Source organism: Carcharodon carcharias, chromosome 20 (genome assembly GCF_017639515.1).
Source record: "Carcharodon carcharias isolate sCarCar2 chromosome 20, sCarCar2.pri, whole genome shotgun sequence".
Classification (NCBI taxonomy): Eukaryota; Metazoa; Chordata; class Chondrichthyes; order Lamniformes; family Lamnidae; genus Carcharodon; species Carcharodon carcharias.
The window spans coordinates 80,211,062-80,228,894 of record NC_054486.1 but is presented as its reverse complement, the minus strand read 5'-3'; the positions used below and the strand labels follow the sequence as shown (position 1 = coordinate 80,228,894).

Here is a 17,833-nt window from a genome sequence, read left to right as displayed (position 1 = left end):
GGTGTAATTCCAAGTAACCATTTTAGCCAAGCAATTATTTTTTACCACATAATGTATCCACCACTAGCGATTAAGCATTAGGCAGGTTTCATATCCCAGGCCCTAGTCACTACAATGTCAACCAAATAAAAGATCAGTAATTCAGCATATTGTCACAAGCCAAAAACAGTATGGTGAAAAGAAACAGGGTAACATGCTGTTCTTTTAGAACTAAGAATATACTTTCAATTAGACAGTAGTGTACTCTATAAACAGAAATTACCACTATACCTTGCTTGGAGCCACTTCGGTCAGCACTTGGTCCTGTATTTGGAGTGTACTTTGGGTTCCTGGTTGAAGCACTTTGCCTTGTCCAGTCAAAATTATCAAGACGGTCTTGTGTGAACCCACAGATCTTCTCATTTTCAAATGCACAGTTGAATTCTCCTGTTAACAGATACACGCACATCTCTAACCATTTTATAATACCGCATCTATCATAAAATATTTGAATATATGACTGTTTGATAGCAGCACAAGTACACCAGGAACTGGACTGTGAGTGTTTGATACAATAATGTCTGCAAAATAAGCTTTTGAAGGTTGGGTCAAACCTGAACATTCAAGAAAAAGTTCATATTCTGATACAAAGGCAATTTAACACAGAGTACATGGTTTCCAATAACTAGTTTCTCAGATTTAACGGATTCAACCATTTCATCCATGCAAAAAAATCTCAAAAATGAATATTTATTTCGTACCTAATGATAAATTTAATTGAAGATATTGTTTGTAAAATTTTGTGACCAGATGATATCATAAACTGAATACCATTTCAAGGAAATTAGGTTCTTCGAGATACAAAACTGCATTGGGTAAGTGAATTCAATATATATGAATAAAAGAAATTGATAAAACAGCATTGGGCCCATCAATGTTTACCCTACCAATGAGGTTTTACAACCACTCTCTCCAAATGTCAGGGTGGCTAACCTTCAAAGAAAAGAAAACCAGTGGCTAATTTGAGAAATAATTCAGGGAAATTCCTCCCTGACTAGATAGTGACCATCTTGAAATCAACCGAAGACTCATGTTTCCTATGATATGCATCATTAGATATTTTGAATTTACCCCATATCCCCTCCACTACCACCACTATTCATCTGTGCTAATGTCCTGTTGGGAATATGGGATAGTATAGGATCAGGTATTAATTGACCAACTTAAGTTAATGGCTAAACAATTAGCTGCCAATTTCAAATTTTTCTTCTTATTCTGTTTATTTTTACCTTGTAAAGTAAATTCCAAAGTGGCATTGTGTCAAAGCCTTTACCAGAGTCGCAAAATATTAACTACATGGACTTCCCATTAACTCACTAACTCCAACATATAATCAAAATACTCTGGTAGGTTATCAAGCAAAATCTATAATCTATCAAGCCACATAGACCATTTATCTTGCAGTAACAATTTTACATACACCTCGTGATATTGCTGACTCCCAGCATGTGTGGTCTCATGCACCAAATTTGCCAGATTCACCAAAGTGCCAGGAAGATGTCTATTTTTAAGCAGGCCAGCCTTAATGAATCTGCCAAAGTTACTATGGAAATTTCCATTAGATGTGAGAGCTTTGAATGTGTCAGAAAGCAGTAGCATTAATATGGCTCTCAGATAATATAAAAGCAGCTTTGGTACGATGAGTAGTAGTCAACATGGCTTCACAGGTTGGTTGATTTTGTTTGATAAATTTACTGCAGCTCTTTGAGGATGTGACAGAGTTAGTTGACAAGACCTTGGTGAAACCCTGGATTGTCACTGGCAATGCGAGACCCACAGATTGGGAGCTGATACCATAATCGCAGTTTTAGCATCCAGAAAAAGGAGCATACAATTTCTGATACTAAGCTTGGAGCTCAATAGTCCCCTCAATAAAACGATCTTTTTGTATTTATCAGCAACAAACTCAAAGTAAACTTGTCTGATTCGCCAAGGCCATCCATTAAGAATAAGTTGCTTCAAAAGTAGATGGCCACAAACTTTAGAGATTAGGAGACCTGTTGTGTAAATGAATATCCAGCAACTGTGCTGAAAGAAAACATCAAAGATTTATATGTTGTTTCCCATGTTTTAGCTCCTGAATGTGTTGTCTGATAGAAAAATGCTGCAACTAGTCTTCAAAACAACACATGGCCACTTTTGGCAAGGGGGACAGTCATATTTGAAATGATGAAAATAAATCTAGATACCAAAGGATTGTGCTGTTCCTTCAAGCAAAACTTTCAAACTTGCCTTTTTCCTTTCATTTAGGAAAGTAATCGGAAATGTTGAAATGTTGACAATTGTTGCGCTGTTCAATTGCTACATTTCTATGAAGACAATTAGATGTAGATTGTATCTCATGAAAAAGCAGCAAAGATACTACCCATTTTTGTGAATTTGGAAGTTACGCCGTTGCAATGCTTTACCAACATGCAATATACTAGTATATTACTCAGTTCTATATCTTGGTTAAACTAGAGAACAGGTGAATTTGATACAAAAATGCTAAAAATCCCTTATAAAATACACAATTTCCAGGAGGGATGCCTTAAGAATATTTTGCAACTGATTGCAAACTGATGTTTATTTTCATTAAAGCTGAATTCAGAAAGTTTACTTTTGCAAATGACATAATACTGTAGAAGAGATAACCAACAAGGACGGATGTCTCATGAGTTGAACTCTACTGGAATTTTGGGAGTATAGCATGCTTGGAGAAATTTCTACTGGATTAATGAGTAGGTAGCCTTTGCTGTTTTAACAAATGCTAGTTTTTGAATAATAGTTCAGTAAATATGGATTAATTGAGCATTTAAACTGCTATGTACAGAGCACATTGTTTGTGAAGTGACATTCTCTGGGAGACAGCTGTGGAGACAGGGAAAGTAAGGCACAAACCTTTGTTGTTGATATTTTGTGAAAATGTTTTGCATTGGTGGCCAACTATTGAAGTAAATTTGTGCTCTTCATTTAAAGATATGCCTGGGCATTAACAGGTGAGAGTGGGTGGGTGGTGGAGGGTGCGGGGGGTGGGGGGGGGTGCGGTGGGTTGGGGGGGGGGGGGCGCAGGGAGGTGGGTGGTGGTGAGGGGAGGTGGGGGAAGGGTGGGGGAGGCTTTCTGGTGGGGGTAGGATTGGGGGTGAGTGGGGAGTTCCTGAAGAACATGATTCTTTGCATGCTGTGGAATTTTAGCTCCACAGTGTGTACCTTTTGTCAAGGTGTTTTAATGATAACACTGAACATCGAAACTACATCCTTGTAATGTAGAAACCAGACAATGCTCTGGTAAACATGTGAATGTACAAATAACATCAAGTACAGTAATAAAAAGATGAGGGTACTGCAGAATCATAAAGATACAACAGAAAGTGGTGACAATTACAGAAATGGACCTGAAAAGAAAAGTCAAATATAACCTCTGTGGAATATAACATTCCAATCACCCTTGGGAATGATTATGTGATAGCAACAGCTTTACTAAGTCAGATAAAAAAATAGACAAATGAAGAGGATACTCAGTAGAGTGCATAGCTCCATCCCATTGTGTTAACATTATTACAATTACACAGCTCTTTTTTGAGGTTTTTCCCTGCCTGGTTGATGCTTTGTACCTACAAACCTGAAGAACTGTTTTCATTATGAGCTTCTATCTTACTGACAATGTTTCATTTCCAATCCATATCCAACAACCTGCTCTAAAAACTCTGCTCACATTTTGACAGCAGTGTCAAATTGCAACAGAGCAGCTGAGACAATCCACAACTTTCTAAATAAAATAATCAATAACATCTTTTTAAAACAAGTCAATTCACCCTATTTCCCAATGTTAATTGATCCTTAAAAAGACTTCAGGGTCCAGGCCCACATCTTCACCAAAAACTAGTCAGTTCTTCCTTCAGCCATTCTCTATCTGTGTATCAAGTTTTGTTGAAATCCCTCTATTAGCTTTTGAGATATATTTTGGCCCAAGTGTTCCGGTCTTCGGATCATCAGAGACCAGACGTGTGACCGAGCTGCATGTTGGGGTTCTGTGAAGATCCTGAAGTGCGGATCTGTATGGGAATTGCCCTGGAAGTTTCAACTTCCGATCGGCAATTCTCCTGGTCCCCAGGACCCTCAGCTCTGAGTTAGAGTTGGAGACTTTGGGCAGTTCTGATGTATTTAGCTGAATAGTTACCTGGAAATGTTAGACAGATTAAAGCCTAGGCCTGAATTTTACCCTTGGTGGGTGGGTGCGACCAGCGGGCCGGCAACCTGTCGGGAAACAGGCTGCCACCCGCAATCCACCACCGGCCACGATTTCACGCTGGCTAGCCAATTAAGGCCCGCCCGGCGTGAAACACATCTTCCCAACGGTCAGGAAGGGGCGGGCGAGAGTGGAGGCCTGTTGGCTGCTGGATCCAATAGTGACCAGGCGGCTGGTTTGAAAACAGCTCAGGCAGCTACTTGAAGGCTGCCAGGGAAGAACATATTTACAGCATTGTGAACACCATGTTATGGCCTCAAGTGCAGTGGGAGACGCCAGGTGGGAGGGTAGGTTGGGCGGACCCTCGGTTTTCGAATGAGTGCCTCACGGTCCTCCTGGTGCAAGTGCCAGGAGGCACACGCTTGTCCCCAGGGATGGAAGGAGGCCGCCTCACCTCACGAAAACAGCTTGGGAGGAGTTGACAGTGCTGGTCAGCAGCCACGACGTTATGCGACATACATGGGCGCAATGCCACAAAAGGTTTAACGACCTGCTGCGCTCAGCAAGGCTGAGTACCGTGTTGGCATGGATCAGTGTGCTGAAGTGTTAAGGCCTGCCCCCCAGCCACCCTCCCTCCACCACCTCCCTCCTCGCCACAATAGAGCTCAGGGCTGTTAGAGTCTGAGTGCCAACTGTCAATGATGCCAGAGCTAGCCAAGGGGGTGAGCCCTGGCTGCTTGGACTGAATTCCTTGCTCGGATGTGCCCTGCAAGGTGTACCTCAGGTGGGGTTGGCCAGGCTGCAATGGCACTCAGTCAAAATCCTCCGGGGGCCTTGGAGACACCGACGAGTCCTGAAATGAAGCCTGGAAATGCTAAGAATGAAGCTTAGAATGGAGATGAAGCTGCCATGTTCTAATAAGCAACCAGCAACAAACTATCTCCTAAACTCTTCACCACTCATACTGGCAATGTGGCTTACCCTTTTTATGCTGCCCTTGGATGAAGTTTTTCAAAAAATGGCCTGCCCGTGTGACGAGCACAAAATCGCACGAGAAATGTAAAATCGGGTTCAATTCAGTTTTTAATCGGCCTTAAGTGATGTCCTAATTGATGGCAGGCGCGGCTCCGACACCTGTGCATGCCCACCGTCCTGAAGATTGCGCACATGCAGGATGACAGCGGGACGCTTGCCCGACAGCTTCTCGCACTGTTTTATGCCCGATCAGGTTGGGCGCGTGCACGTCAGCCCGCAAGGCATAACATTCTGCCCCTAGTCTATCTCCCAGTTAACTACAGAATTGACCCCCTCCAATCATCCCCACCTGACTAAAGCCCGCCATCCGACGATTCTCCCTGAATTCCTGACTAACTCCTTTAAACAACTGACCACCCTACTGTCTCCCCAACAATCCAACTACTCTCCTGACCATCCAACTACCCCTGACCCAACTAGCTTTCTGATCACCCGCTTGACCACCTGACCACCTCCTGACCTGAGTAGTCCTCTTGCAACCGACCTCCCCCACCAATCACCCTAGTCGCCCCGACCATCTGACTACCTCCCTCCTGTCCCGACCCGAATACCCCCAACCACCTGATTAATCCTCTGACCATCCCACTTCCGTGCAAACCACCTGACTAGCCACTCCGAACACCCGACTACTCACTGACTCAACCCGACCACCCCCAGACCCAGCCCAGATCAACTGCCCTCCTGACCCCACCTGCCTATCCCTGACTACCTAAGTAGCCCCCGACCAGCCGATTAACCTCACAACCACCAAACCACACATCCAAACCAGCCTGACTAGCCCCTTGACCACCTGACCATCCCCCGAATCTACTCCTGACCACCAAAATAGACCCCGCCCACCCAGCTACACCCTGATCCAACTCAGCAACCCCCTTGACCACCTGACCATCCCCTCAAAACACTCCCGAACACTTGACAACTCCCAACCAGCCAACTAACACCCAAAACAGCTGATTATCCCCCTGGACTGACCCAACTACCCTCTGACCTGACCCGATTACCCTCCCGGCCCAACCTGATTACCCCCCTGGCCTAACTACCATGTCACCCACCTACCCATCCCGCCCACTTACCCACCTCACCCACCTAAGCACTTACCTCAACCACCCAACCCATTTACCCTCTTACTTCACTCAAATGCCCACCCCATCATCCTGCTCATTCACTCAGTCATTCACTCACCCATTCCCTAACATTCAAACCGGACCATTTAAACTTACTATACAGCAGCTGCTGCCATAAAATGTGGATGTGTCCTTCCTTCCCCTGACTCATCTTCACTTCAATGGAGCTCTCTGAGGAACGCTGCAATCTGCATTTCTGGAAAATTTGGGCTCGAAAGGTCTTGGAAGAAATGCGGAACACCGCTGAGGCAGGGGAATTTTCGAGAGGAATGGAAATCTGAACATGACTGCCGCTCCTTGGAAGGTCTGGGCCAAATTGCTTACAAACAGATTAACAAACAGGGGTGAGAACATTACCTGCACCCACCTTCAGTGGTAGATTAATTAATTATGTAAATGCATCCTTGTTCAGTTAATGCCAAATTTTAAGCCAACACTTACTTTTAAAGTTATATCCTCATTAGTTTCAAAGGAAGTGTGTTTTATTACGTGCGCTAAGAATAATTCCCATACTAAGCTTGCATGGGTTTACAATCCATGTAAATGAGATTATAATGAACAAAGAAATTTAGGATTTAGGAGCAGGAGTAGGCCATTCGGCTCTTGGAGCCAACTCCGCTATTCAGTAATAAAAACAAAAAAACTGCGGATGCTGGAAATCCAAAACAAAAACAAAAACAGAATTACCTGGAAAAACTCAGCAGGTCTGGCAGCATCGGCGGAGAAGAAAAGAGTTGACGTTTCGAGTCCTCATGACCCTTCGACAGAACTTGAGTTCGAGTCCAAGAAAGAGTTGAAATATAAGCTGGTTTAAGGTGTGTGTGTGGGGGGCGGAGAGAGAGAGAGAGAGAGAGAGGTGGAGTGGGGGTGTGGTTGTAGGGACAAACAAGCAGTGATAGAAGCAGATCATCAAAAGATGTCAACAACAATAATACAAAAGAACACATAGGTGTTAAAGTTGGTGATATTATCTAAACGAATGTGCTAATTAAGAATGGATGGTAGGGCACTCAAGGTATAGCTCTTGTGGGGGTGGGGAGAGCATAAAAGATGTAAAAAAAATAAAATAAAATAAATAAATACATTTTTTTTTCTCTTTCCCTTTTATTTTCTTTTTCTCTTTTTATAATGGAAATAGGTGGGAAAAAGAAAATCTATATAATTTATTGGAAAAAAAAGAGAAAAGGAAGGGGGAAACAGAAAGGGGGTGGGGATGGGGGAGGGAGTTCACGACCTAAAGTTGTTGAATTCAATATTCAGTCCGGATGGCTGTAAAGTGCCTAGTCGGAAGATGAGGTGTTGTTCCTCCAGTTTGCGTTGGGCTTCACTGGAACAATGCAGCAAGCCAAGGACAGACATGTGGGCAACAGAGCAGGGTGGAGTGTTAAAATGGCAAGCGACAGGGAGGTTTGGGTCATTCTTGTGGACAGACCGCAGGTGTTCTGCAAAGCGGTCGCCCAGTTTACGTTTGGTCTCTCCAATGTAGAGGAGACCACATTGGGAGCAACGAATGCAGTAGACTAAGTTGGGGGAAATGCAAGTGAAATGCTGCTTCACTTGAAAGGAGTGTTTGGGTCCTTGGACGGTGAGGAGAGGGGCAGTGAAGGGGCAGGTATTGCATCTTTTGTGTGGGCATGGGGTGGTGCCATAGGAGGGGGTTGAGGAGTAGGGGGTGATGGAGGAGTGGACCAGGGTGTCCCGGAGGGAGCGATCCCTACGGAATGCCGATAGGGGGGGTGAAGGGAAGATGTGTTTGGTGGTGGCATCATGCTGGAGTTGGCGGAAATGGCGGAGGATGATCCTTTGAATGCGGAGGCTGGTGGGGTGATAAGTGAGGACAAGGGGGACCCTATCATGTTTCTGGGAGGGAGGAGAAGGCATGAGGGCGGATGCACGGGAGATGGGCCGGACACGGTTGAGGGCCCTGTCAACGACCGTGGGTGGAAAACCTCGGTTAAGGAAGAAGGAGGACATGTCAGAGGAACTGTTTTTGAAGGTAGCATCATTGGAACAGATGCGACGGAGACGAAGGAACTGAGAGAATGGGATGGAGTCTTTACAGGAAGCGGGGTGTGAGGAGCTGTAGTCAAGATAGCTGTGGGAGTTGGTGGGTTTGTAATGGATATTGGTGGACAGTCTATCACCAGAGATTGAGACAGAGAGGTCAAGGAAGGGAAGGAAGTGTCAGAGATGGACCACATGAAAATGATGGAGGGGTGGAGATTGGAAGCAAAATTAATAAATTTTTCCAAGTCCCAACGAGAGCATGAAGCGGCACCGAAGTAATCATCGATGTACCGGAGAAAGAGTTGTGGAAGGGGGCCGGAGTAGGACTGGAACAAGGAATGTTCCACATACCCCATAAAGAGACAGGCATAGCTGGGGCCCATGCAGGTACCCATAGCCACACCTTTTATTTGGAGGAAGTGAGAGGAGTTGAAGGAGAAATTGTTCAGCGTGAGAACAAGTTCAGCCAGACGGAGGAGAGTAGTGGTGGATGGGAATTGTTCGGGCCAATGTTCGAGGAAGAAGCTAAGGGCCCTCAGACCATCCTGGTGAGGGATGGAGGTGTAGAGGGATTGGACGTCCACGGTGAAGAGGAAGCGGTTGGGGCCAGGGAACTGGAAATTGTTGATGTGACGTAAGGTGTCAGAGGAATCACGGATGTAGGTGGGAAGGGACTGGACAAGGGGAGAGAGAAGGGAGTCAAGATAACGAGAAATGAGTTCTGTGGGGCAGGAGCAAGCTGAGACGATCGGTCTACCGGGGCAGTTCTGTTTGTGGATTTTGGGTAGGAGATAGAAGCGGGCCGTCCGAGGTTGGGCGACTATCAGGTTGGAAGCTGTGGGAGGGAGATCCCCAGAGGAAATTCTCCTAATCTCGGTCTTAAATGGCCAAACCTTTATTCTGAGACTGCAACCCTGTGTTCTATCCATTGAGGACATCCGCTCTACCTCTCCATCACTCCAGACCCATGCATTGCCTCAGTGCTGTTAGACTGCTTGGGTGACATCCAGCCTTGGATAAGCTCCAATTTCCATCATTTGAAAAACTGATGCCATTGTATTCAGCTCCCGACAGAAACTCTTGTTATTTCATCCACTCCATAACCCCATATTCTTTTTATTATAAAGAGTACCCCCTCCCATCTCCATAACATTTCCTGGGGCCACCTCCATTTCAACTCATCCGCTGCTAAAAATCTCTATTCTGTCGAGCTCTCTAAAAAATGTATATGTTCCAATGAGATAACCTCTCATTGTTCTAAGCTCCAAGGAACATAGGCTTGGTCTACTCAATCTCTCTTCATAGGACAGTCATCTTATTTCAGGGAATAGTCTAGTGAACCTTTGTTGCACACCCTCTAGGGTATGTGAATGTTGTATTTTATGCCTCAGAGATATGCAGAGATGACACCAGTTTCTGTGTCTGAACAGGTATTTTATTTACAAGTGCTGTTTAAAATATCTGCTCTTAAGCTTACAGCTTATTGCTTCAGTTTAGTTTCTCTTTCTCTCTCTAGCCACACCCAGACTTGACTAATAGCACATAGTGGACAGTTAACAAACACGGATAATCAAACATTAAACAACTGAGCAATTGAACACTACATCTTTCCCCCCTTGTAAATTAAAAGACCTATTTTAAAATAAACCACCATAAAAAACAAACAGGAGGTCTCGTGGTGTAGTCAGTCACAGAAGCTCCGGTTTTGAGGCCGACTCAAGGAGTTGATGGCCAAGGAAGGTGTGTTCATAACGTGGCCAACTAGATTGAGTATCAACCTGCAAATCATTCCAACATACCCCAGTGCTAGGAACAGGACAGATTCCTGATTATCTATGTATGTGATGGAAAGAAAATTAGAGTCTCTATCATCACTATCCATAGCTCTGGACCACAGGATACATGTAAAGATACATGCTGTCATATCCAATCAGACTCCTTGGGAGACTGTCTCAGTTGGCTGGATGGCCAGTGGGGACCACATTGGTGCCTACAGAATGGGGTTTTATCCCCATTCTGGCTGGAGTGGATTTGGGACCAGCCTCTTTGCCCTACCCATGTGGAGTTTACGATGCTGTTGGTTGGACCTGCCTTTGTTCAGAGAACTGAAGAAGAAGAAGAAACAACAAAAAAATGTATATCTGGTCATTTGTTAGACTTTGGAGTGTCCGTTTTCACTAAGTATAGAAATAGTCTTTGAGATATGAAGGCTGCTGAATACAGTGCTGAGATCTATGAATTTGAGGTTGTAATTTTGCATCTTCAGCTTGATGAGACAAATGTTCAACATCATGGTCACTCATGAGAAAAGGAAATGAACCTTTATAATAACTGTCCTGGAAATATCCTGGTCTGCTTGCTATCTAGCGTCTCGCATTCCCCGTGTGCTAACATCCAAAATATGGGTGCTGCTACCAAGCAACCACTTGATCTGCTTTGGTCCTGATAAAGATGTAAGTGTGTGATCATGGTTGTCTGATGCAAATGCAATCTCCAACTTCAAATCTTGGTTTTGTTGTGCAAGTTTTCTTGTCGAAGTACGCTTTTGCTTTACCTTGTTGCTTTGCGATTTCTTCAGCTTAAACCTTTATGTTCTTATTGGATAGCAGTGGTGGCTTAAGAATAGTCAATGATATCTGAAAGTTACAACCAGTCATCAGTTTGACTGGTGTCTTTCTGGTCAGAGAGTGTGGGATGGATCAATATGTGCTGAGTAGAATTTGAATGGAATGCTTAAATGTGTTCACTTTGGACATACGGTGCTTGGACTGCCCTTTATCACCTTGTTGAATCTTCAACATCACCATTCAATTGCAGGTTGTAGCACAACTCAGATGATGATGAATTCTGTAGATTGCTAGGAACTGTGTGAACTGATTGGAAACAAACTGCAGTCCATTGTTTGTAGTGATAGCGTTCTGCAAAACCCATTTTGTAAACAACTTGTCTAGAATGTCAATGACCAAAATGGTGATTATGGAATTTGTTGTAATGATTTCCAACCATTCTATTTGTAGATCATGAAGAAAAAGCAAAAAAAGCATTGATTCCTAGGGGCTGCTGGCAATTCTCTAATGATACCTACTTGGAGTAATTGCCATGGTTTTGTTGGCTATGAAGTCGGCTGTAGAGGAGCGGGACACAGTTTAACAGATTTTTCACTGAGTACACATGCTATGCAGTTTCTAATGAACTCTCCTGTGGGACAATCTGTTGGTAACCACCACACTTTTTCATGGGATCCTTGTTTCATTTTAACAACACCCTGTACGTTATGGGCAAGATGCAATACACATCGCTGTAGCACTTTTGAGATAACCGCTTGAGTTCCGTGTGTGACACAGTTGTCATCAGACAAAGCAAGTTCATTATGTATGTTCTGTGGTATGGGACCAGTTCTTCCTCTCTTTCAAGAAGCCTTTTGGCTATTAAGTACTGGCTTACTTTCTGCATTATGCTGTCTGTTGCCAATTCTGCTTCAACTCCTCTTGTGTAACAAGATGCGCCGAATTATGCGAAATTGCTGCGATCACATAGTCTTCAATGTCAAGTTGCTTTGCCGATGTTAACATTATTTGCATTAACAGTGCGGCTAAGCGTATCAGCTATTTGGTTGCGTGAACCTGCAAAGTACTTGGCCTTGAAGTTTTACTGATAAAGATGATCTGACCATTTGTAGATGCGTAAAGGTCAATGACCAATTCCTGATGTGGCTAACAATGCTGTCAGCACTTGGTGATTAGCATGGAGAGTGAACTTACTGCCATGGAGATACATGTGCCAACATTCACAAGCTTAGATGCAGGCTAAAGATTCCCACCCTTCAGTCAAGTATCTGCATTCGGTTTCTGACAATGGACATAATACATAAGTGATTGGTCACTAATTTCCTTCAAAGTATTGTGAGGGCTAATTACATTTCCTGATGCATCTGTTGTGGTATACATTCTCACATGTGGGTTGAAGTGCTTGAGGACTCATAGAGATGGTATCTTCTAACTAAACAGTTTGCTGTGTGCTTGCCCATTCCCATTGTGCATCTTTGCACAGTAGCTTTTGAAAAGGCTCTGTGATCGCTGTGTGCTTAGGAATGAACTTATGACAAAATTTGGTAGTACTGAGCAACGATGCCAGTTCTTTATGTTAGAAGGGTCAGAAAAACGCGAATGGCTTTAACATTGTCGTGTGGAAGCGTTAGTCCAGCTGCTGTCACTTTATATCCTAGAAAGTCAATCTCAGGTGCCACAAATGTACATTTGTCCCTGTTGAGTGCCAAATTGTGCTGTTCGAGTCAAGTAAGCGCTGCTGATAACCACTGATGGTGTTCTGCCTTGTCCCTTCATGGGCACCAATGTCGCCAAGTAATTTGACTATCCCTTCAACATCTGACAAGACCAGAGAAATGATCGCCTGGGATGTGCTGGCATTCAACTTAGTCTGTAGGGTATTCTACGGTGCTGAATCACACCTTTGTGACTAACAAAAGCTGTAAGATATTAGCTTTGCTCTACTAGAGGTATCTGAAGATGGCTCTGTCATATGTCAAGCTTTATGAAGACTGTGGAGTCATGAAATGGTGCCAATATTCTTGGATCATAGGATGCTTGTCCAGGATAATGGCTTTATTGACTGTCTTAAGGTTGACGCTTAGTCTAAGCTTGCCATTTTTGCGTTGCACAATGACTAGGTTCGATAGCCACAGCGAAGAGTCGATTCGCTCATTGATATGATTTGCTTCAAATCATTTCAGTTCCTGTGACACTTCGGCGCGGATCAGAAACAGCAACCACCTCAAACTGGCAGAGTTGATGTGTTAGTGCGAGGAGCATACCCTTTAATCTCCCCAAAGCCAGCAAATAAGGAAGGATACCATTGTGTATAGTCTGTGTCATCGATCACATTACTGTGTGCTCTGGTGGGGTCTTCAAATTCGAAGCCAAGCTTATCAAACAGATTTACCCCACAGGGATTCTGCCTTTGGCTATGTAGAGCATGACCCTGTCTGATGACACTGGAACCGTGATTGTTCCCAAAATTGGAATAATTGAGTCGTCGTAAACTTGAAGACAGTCCGTCCTAAGAGTAAGAGAAAGTTGTGAAGGATAACCATGCAGAGTTTGTTGCTCAACATAGATACTTTCACATCAACTTCAATAAGCGACACTGAAATGCTTGTGATCTCGACTGAGCATTCCTTAAATTGACCTGGTGCATTATCATCCGTAATAATATATACATGGCATACCTCACTCTCAGGAAGAGACCCCTCCAGGTTTCGAATCAATAAAGTCCTCTTCTTTGATGACCTTCACACCTTTGCCAAGTGATTTCACTTGAAGCAAGAGTTACAATTTTTCCCTTGAGCTGGACATGGTGTTGTGAATTGGTGAGTACCTCCACAATTTGGGACATTTTTGAGGGTATCCGACTGTGATGGCCTCTCTGGCAAATTGTATACCATTTGATAATCACACTTTTCTTTGGCTTGAGGTATTTTTAAGAGCACTTACTGCTCCATTAAAAGTAGATGCGTCTGCAATGAGCTGCTCGAATATTTGCTTGTCTTTTGCTCTGAGACAATGTATAAGTGTTGCCTTCTTGTGAGGCACTGCTACATCCAGACTGTCCAGCCCCACAGTGACCCCAAAATCCATTGATCCTATAGTACGGGTGGATCTCACGATTAGGGAAGGAAAAGTACTGAAGCCGGTAAATTTAAACTATTCTCCATCTCATCACCAGTTGTTGTCTTTTATGCCTCAGTGCTATGCACGGATGACACCAGATTCTGCATCGGAACAAGAGTTCTATTCACAAGAGCTTTATAAAATGTTGGTTCTTAGGCTTACAGCTTCTTGCTTTAGTTTAGTTTCTCGTTCTCTCTGTAACCACACCCAGACTTGACCAATAGTATACAGTGAACAGTTAGCAGATAGATATAACCAAACAGTGAACAACTGAATACTGCAGTAAGTAAACCAAAACTGCACATAGTACTGCAGGTCTGGCCCTACCAATGTAATACATGATTGTCATAAGATATGCTTACACCTATACTCCAATCACTTTGTAACAAAATCTAACACATCATTTGCCTGTCTAATTGTCTGCTGTACCAGCATATTAATTTTCTGTGATTCATGTACTAGGAAACCCGAGTCCTTTTGAATGCAAACATTTCCTTGTCTCTCACCATTCACCAAATATACTTTTAAAAATTATTTTATTATATGTGATTTTATTAATAATCATTTAGTAATACAGAACCTGAATATTGCTGAAAAAATGGACACAGTGTCAAAGCTTATCATTTTGCGCTCATCAGGTCAGAATTCACAAGAATACCAATTGTAAAGAGAACAACAATTTATACTGCATAGGAAGGATTTTGCTGTTTGATTGGCAAATGAACTCTGATTGGTAGAGTGGATTGTATCCTATCTGGCATGTTCTTGCCTACTCATTCAATCTTGATAACATGTAGGTTATTAAAGGTAAAAATACATTTTTAACATTATATTTATTGATATATACTATTAATCCATTAATCAAGGTACAATATGTATGCCCATTTTATCTTATGAAACCCAGCCTACACTAAAATGTGGAAGAGATTATACATAGAATAAAACAGTTCACTGCTATGATGTGAGACATTATTAGTGTAGCTCTTTACCGTTTCATTATTCACTAATTATGCTGGTCTGGCTAGTGTTAATATCTTGAAGCCATTCTTCTCATTAGAAGATTGCAACACTTTATTTTAAGTTGCTTTAATAATGCTGTCATTACACCTTAATAACATTGTAATCACACTGATAATTGTAGAACTGTGCCAATATCTGCCTAATTACAATTTAATTTAATATGATTGAATAGATTATTACTGCATTTATTGATACATGATGAACATTAGGTATCATTTACATTAAGTTGTTAATGAATGCAATATACTTTGTTATCATAGCAAGTTTTTTAATGTATCAAGGACACAAATAAATCAAATGAGCATTTTTAAAGTTTTGTGAACATAAGACCATTCTATTCTAATGTTTAACAGCAATCTATTCAATTATATCAACATCTTTATCTGTTGATACATCAACAATTGAATGTATCTGCTCCTAAATATTGCTAATTACATAAGAAAAACAGCAAGAATAGGCCATTTGGCCCCTTCACAGCCTGTTCTGCCATTCAATATGATCACGACTGATTTTCTATTTCAATTACACATTCGTGCAGCTCTCTGAGGTAGAGAATTCTAAAGATTTACAACCCTACAACCCTATGATTGAAAAAATTTCTCCTCATTTCAGAATTAAATGACCAGCCCCTTATTCTGACCCTGTGATCTCTCTTTCTAGATTCACTGGCAAGGGGAAACTTCCTCCCAGCTTCTAACTTATCGAGCCCTTAATGAGATTGCCCCTCATTCTTCATACTCCATTTCTTATAGGCCAATCCTTTTTTCCCAGGAATCAATCTGCTGAACCTTCATTACACTCACCTTTAGCCAAGTATACCCTTCCTTAAGTAAGGAAGCCAAAACTATACACAGCACTTGAAGTGTGGTCTCATCAAGGCTCACTATGATTCCATGGAAACTTCTGTACTCTTTTGTCTGCACATTCCTTTGTATAAAAGACAAACAAGCGATTTACTTATCTAATTGCTTGTTTGACTTTTTGTCATTCATGTACAAGGACACCTAGGTTTCTCTCAATACCAACATTCTCCAGTTTCTCGCTAATGAAAAAGTATTCTGTTTTTCCACTTTGCCCACCAAAGCAGATAATGTCACATTTCTGTACATTATATTCCATCTGCCACATTCTTGTCCCTCACTTAACCTGCCTAAATTAAGGATAAGACCATCTTTCCCCGTTCATCATCTTGGAACTTTTCAATTCCATGATTTCAGTTCTGTTTGATAGTAGGTGGGTCAACTGAGTTAAAATAAATGTTTTCCTGGTATATCTGCCCTGCCTTCAGTTTCATTTGACCTAAATTTTGTCTGATTTTCATTACTGCACCTAAGGAGTGTTCAAGCATCCACTACAAGTAACCACGTTGAAGGGATGCCAAGGATGCTTAGCCCCAGCACAAGCCTGTGTTTCATTGCTGAGGTGTTGTGTAGAAGCCCTTAGTTGTAATTAAGCTTTAGCTTCTGTAATTAAGCTGGTAAATATCAGACCAATCTGAGTCTTTCTTTATCACTATTAATGAATTATTGCAGACATGAACATTGCACATTTAGAATTACCAGTACACATTTATTACAGCAGTTAATGTCCATAGTGATTATTAAACTCATCAATATGCTTAAACAATATACAGGCTTCCTGAGTACATAGGGCATTAAACAGATTTCACTTGCTGAATGAATTTACTGTGCTTCTTGCTTTCTGGGTCTTGTTCTGCTTTTGACAAGGAGTGAAAAACAACTGAATTTTTCAGATTAGCACAAATTTGGTACATTAAAATTAGCAGCTGAATACATATTGTCAGTATTAAAACTGTGACTTCTCCTACATCTGTTAATTATACCTGCATAAATTATATCTGCTCATTTTCAATATTTCCCATTGTTCTCAATTTCACAATTCCCATTTCAGTTTTGCCTCAATTAAAGTGCTTCATCAACCATTAAATTCACTTCCTCACAAACATGAACCGTCTCGACTGAAATAACAAAACTCAGTTTGAATTAGCAACACATGCAATAGGAAACGTCAGAGAAAATGGATTTCTTTAGATTTTGCCAATTTATACATGAGGTTCTTTTGTCTTTGAAGGGATCTTTCAGTACCAGATGTGAGCCTCTTTGGCTAGCAAAACTCACAAACATAGTGACAGCAATGTCTGAAGCTCTGACAGCTCCCAGATTTTTGTGCTTTTAGGGTTAAGCACTTCTTATGCTTGCTCACTAAGTCAGCATATATCTACTTATTTCACTGCCCCATACATCACAACCAGATAGACACACATAATCAGCTCCATGTCAGTTCCCAGGTCGCGGTACTATTGAGCATGCCCATATTAGTTGATAAATAGAGGCCATTGCATTGTGAATGCAACATGACACCTGTACATTCGCACATGTTCAAGTAAAATGGATCTCCATTTCAAATGAGCATCATGGAAGATTGGTAGCAAGTTACAATATAAATCATGGAGACTATTGCGTGGAGCTTTTGCATCCGAATATCACTATCTCAGATTTATATTGCGATATGCCTACAAAGGTAGAATGATATTTTGAACTTCGGACTTGGCAAATGGACTCCAACAGTCTTTTTGACTCCTATTACTTTGTTTCTTATGGTGAGCTCTGTGCTGCAGATCCATGTCCACTTGGAACAGGCTGGGGATTTTTCGAACCCAATTCATTTAGACACGTTCCAGCCAAGAGACAGAATAAACAACCAGTCATCAAATTAGATTATGGTTTGAAGTC

General features: G+C 42.1%; 1 protein-coding gene across 1 annotated transcript in view; it reads right to left on the bottom strand.

The window, feature by feature from the left end:
• The window catches only part of mdga2a (MAM domain containing glycosylphosphatidylinositol anchor 2a), a 912,278-nt gene that overhangs the window by 100,300 nt on the left and 794,145 nt on the right, over positions 1-17,833 (bottom strand). Inside the window, exon 14 of the mRNA XM_041214670.1 lies at positions 271-426. Coding sequence (XP_041070604.1) covers positions 271-426 — 156 coding nt within the window. The remainder of the gene's footprint in view (positions 1-270; positions 427-17,833) is intronic.